The sequence below is a fragment of the Capsicum annuum genome, unplaced genomic scaffold (genome assembly GCF_002878395.1).
Source record: "Capsicum annuum cultivar UCD-10X-F1 unplaced genomic scaffold, UCD10Xv1.1 ctg54587, whole genome shotgun sequence".
NCBI lineage: Eukaryota > Viridiplantae > Streptophyta > Magnoliopsida > Solanales > Solanaceae > Capsicum > Capsicum annuum.
This window is the reverse complement of record NW_025862802.1, coordinates 1-3,517: the sequence shown is the minus strand read 5'-3', so window position 1 is coordinate 3,517 and position 3,517 is coordinate 1. Positions and strand designations below refer to the sequence as shown.

Here is a 3,517-nt window from a genome sequence, read left to right as displayed (position 1 = left end):
TGTCCCTCTTCAGAACAAATGAATATGTTAATCATTACTAATGCTAATTGTTTTTTCCTTTGTCTGCTAGTTACAGTGGCCACTGTAGAGGTCTATTAGTCCTTGCAACAACAAATAGAGGCACCAGACTAGTTACGGATTCCTTTAGATCACTTTTACATAAGCAGGACTACACACAAAAGGTCGTCAGAGCCCCATGCGCATTAATTTTTGGCCTCAGGCCAGTACAGTTACATCATCCCCACAAATTCCCATGTCCCGTACATATTCAATTTATCTCTACTGTGCTTTTTAGTCAATGATAGAGAATTAACGAAGTGAGTCTATATCAAGATTTGGTACCTCTTTGAGGACTGGCAAATAGGATGAAATAATGCAAAAGCAGAAAGTAGGTTAAGGAAAGAGTGATGGTAAAGGTTCACATTCAATTAGGTCATCAGAACATGAGTGGCATACACAGCATTTTGAATTTGGTAATCCAACATTCAAGAAATTTATTTGGTTCTACTTAGGCATTGAGATGATTGGAAACACTTTCTGGAGGAAAAAAAAGAAGCCTTACATAGCCGATGTGCTCTTTCTACTATACTGTTAACAATTGGGGGTGAAGGAGTAATTGATAAATATACTGCGCCGTCGACAAAAGTTGCTTTACAATTTGTAGTGTGTGCTTAATATTAACTAGTGTGCCAATAAAGAAGTTCAAATATTGAAAAGAGAAACCAAAGGCCAAGTAACTAGAAATTCAGACCTTGCCATATGTCTTGTCTCCCACGAGAACAGCTCTGCAATTATCGTGAAGTGCAGTTGCAACCTGAAATTAAGTTTATAAATTAAAACACAAATATTACAGAAGTTCAAGAACTGATGTAGCAATTTCATCTGAGTAGCTTACAATTTCACTAGCACTTGCAGTACTTTTGTTAACCAAAACCTGCATTGTAAGTTGCTAAAGCAATCAGAGTGGTAACGATAAATGGTAACATCTGTGAACTAGAAGAGAAAAGGGCGTCTTCGTGAATTTGCAACAGTAACTAGAGAATCGTTATGATTCTACAGTCAAGAAACTATAAGCTTAAAATCAAATTGCCTGAGCTGTATCAGCTGTTCATTTTATTTATCCACTGCTTTTAGCAACTTCAGCTAATTTAAGGAATCTACTCTTTAAGTTCCAGCCATGCATCATCTTATGATTCTATAATCAGGAAAACTTAGCACAAATCACCAAAATGTAATATATAAACACCTGTTTGCTTCACTTATCCATTGGTCTGACCAACTTAAGCAAATTTAAGGCATCCAATATTAAAGTTTGAAACAGATTCAAGCAAAGACTCGAGCTAATGCTGAGGCATGAGATATAACAGGACTAAAATTCAATATCTCACACTTTTAAGTACGGTAAAACTGCAAACTTCGAATATTTCAGTGGTCGATATACCTTAAAGAAATTGGTGTGGCATTTGGTTTGTTTTGATGCAAAGTGAAATTAGAAACAAACTTCGCCTTACATCTACAATCCACTTGACTTAGAAGCTCAAAGGTTTTCGTTCACGGGGAAGTCTCTGCTTTCATATTTGACAGTGAAAGGAAAGTTCCAAGTGTTGTATTCATAACGATATTAACGGAACTGTCCATTATTTTATTTTAAGAGAGAGAGAGAGAGATGCAATTTAAAAAAGGTTTTGATGGATTCTGCTGTTGCATAAGTGATATCACAAAAATGAATCGTGTGTGAGAAAACAAGAAAAATATGCAATTGAAATAAGGTATTGAAGAATTCTGCTGCTTTAGAGATGATATTGAGATGTTGACTCTTATATAATGAAAATTGTAACTTTCATTTATGAAGAGTCTCTTACAATTACTGGAGCTGTAATAAGAGGTGGTGCTTCCGCAATAATATTTCTTGAATACTGTGGATCCCTTCCGACAGTGTAAATAACCTGCCAATATCTATATCTCATAAGAAAAGCTTCTTACTGAATGGTAACTATTATTTGAGAATGAACAGTAAGTATTTTAAGGGTGATAATTCAAGCATATCCACATCAGAAAATAGCTGATGTTACATATAGAAGATGAAAAATATGGCTACCGTGTCTCCTTCATTCAGAAAAAGTTTTGCAATTTCAATGCCAGCCTGAAAAGGAGAAAATTACCGCTTGATAAACAAGTAACCTGTCAAACTCATAGACCAAATCAAATAAGGGGTAAATGAAAACCTGCACTAGTCCACCAAGGTTATCTCTGAGATCAAGAACAAAAGATGAGGCACCCATGCCTTCAAGTCGCTTAATTGCTGCAGAAAGTTTCGACAATTTCAGAAACAGACTACATAGGAGAAGAGAATACACATTAAGTAGCTAAAATTGAGAGTTTAGACCATGTCTCAGGTGTGAGATCTCCGTAATGGACAATACCTTTAGCAAATCAGACTATACAGTTTAAATGCCAATACAAAGTTATTCCAGAAACAATAGCACACGATCTCCTGACATTTCATTAGATATTCAGGTCTTCATGAATAGCCTATTATAACATGTAATGCAGTTCAACTGAAGATGTTATATCCCGATGGTTCGACGACATTGAGAGCCACAAAATGCAATTACAGTCATCATACAGTGATTTCCAGTTGTTCTACCAAGACATGCAAAACCTCTTAACGAGGCATGTATGTCTTTAAATTTGTACTTCCACTTGATTTTTGCGGAACTTGGTTCAGCTTATCGGACAGAAACATTAGCTAGACGAAACCCTCTAGAGAAATAAAATTGGATTTCGCTTCAAATTTTGTATCCTCCATTTAAATGTTTACTTCTGGTGTCAGCATCTTTGCATCTGCATCTCCCGTTATTCTAGTTAGATTTGTCCACTTAATGTTACACACTTAACAAGAAAGTTTAGTAAAGTCAAATAGCTTCAGTTTCTCTGATGAAGTTCGTTAGTAGTAGCACTTAAATTTGTAACATCTTTCAGTCATTTTACGCACCATAGGGCTGGAACAGATACGTACCAGTAACCAAATCTTTTCTGGCCAATGCATTGAACTCCTTTAGGCGCACATAACCAACAGAAGTAGAACCACTTTCAATCTGCTCCAGCCGGTAAAAAACCGGTGTCTTGGCAATAGATTGCCTCTCCACATCAATGGACTGGACAGGTCCACAATTCCCATGCTTAACCTGCAAATGCATCACGATAATCAGCATGAAGATGTCATTGAACAATAGACCTATTGAGGTCCGCAGTGTACAGAAACACAACCATGATATTCACAGATGTCCCATTTGGGCCTAGTAACAGTGAAGATGCTTCAAAGGAAGATTTACCCAACACGTCCACCCCATTCACAGATATCAGTTCATCTCCCTGTCACGAGGTCACATGAAAGATACATGTTAATTTTTGTTCATTGAATGGCAAATCAAACTAGAATTGGGAAATCTGTAGTGAAACCAGATAATTTGAATGGGAAGAGAGAATGTCAAGTAAGTAGTATGTGCCAATACTC

At 36.6% G+C, this 3,517-nt stretch overlaps 1 protein-coding gene across 1 annotated transcript; it reads right to left on the bottom strand.

Moving 5' to 3' along the window:
- Positions 1-6: 6 nt before the first annotated feature.
- Positions 7-3,378, bottom strand: LOC124893140 (carboxyl-terminal-processing peptidase 1, chloroplastic-like; the record flags this gene model as incomplete). Its single annotated transcript, XM_047404246.1, has 7 exons — positions 7-814; positions 896-934; positions 1,863-1,946; positions 2,099-2,143; positions 2,226-2,302; positions 3,020-3,188; positions 3,271-3,378. Coding segments are annotated over 7 exons (591 nt in total), but the record flags the coding sequence as incomplete, so codon positions are not given.
- Between the last annotated feature and the right edge of the window lie 139 nt (positions 3,379-3,517).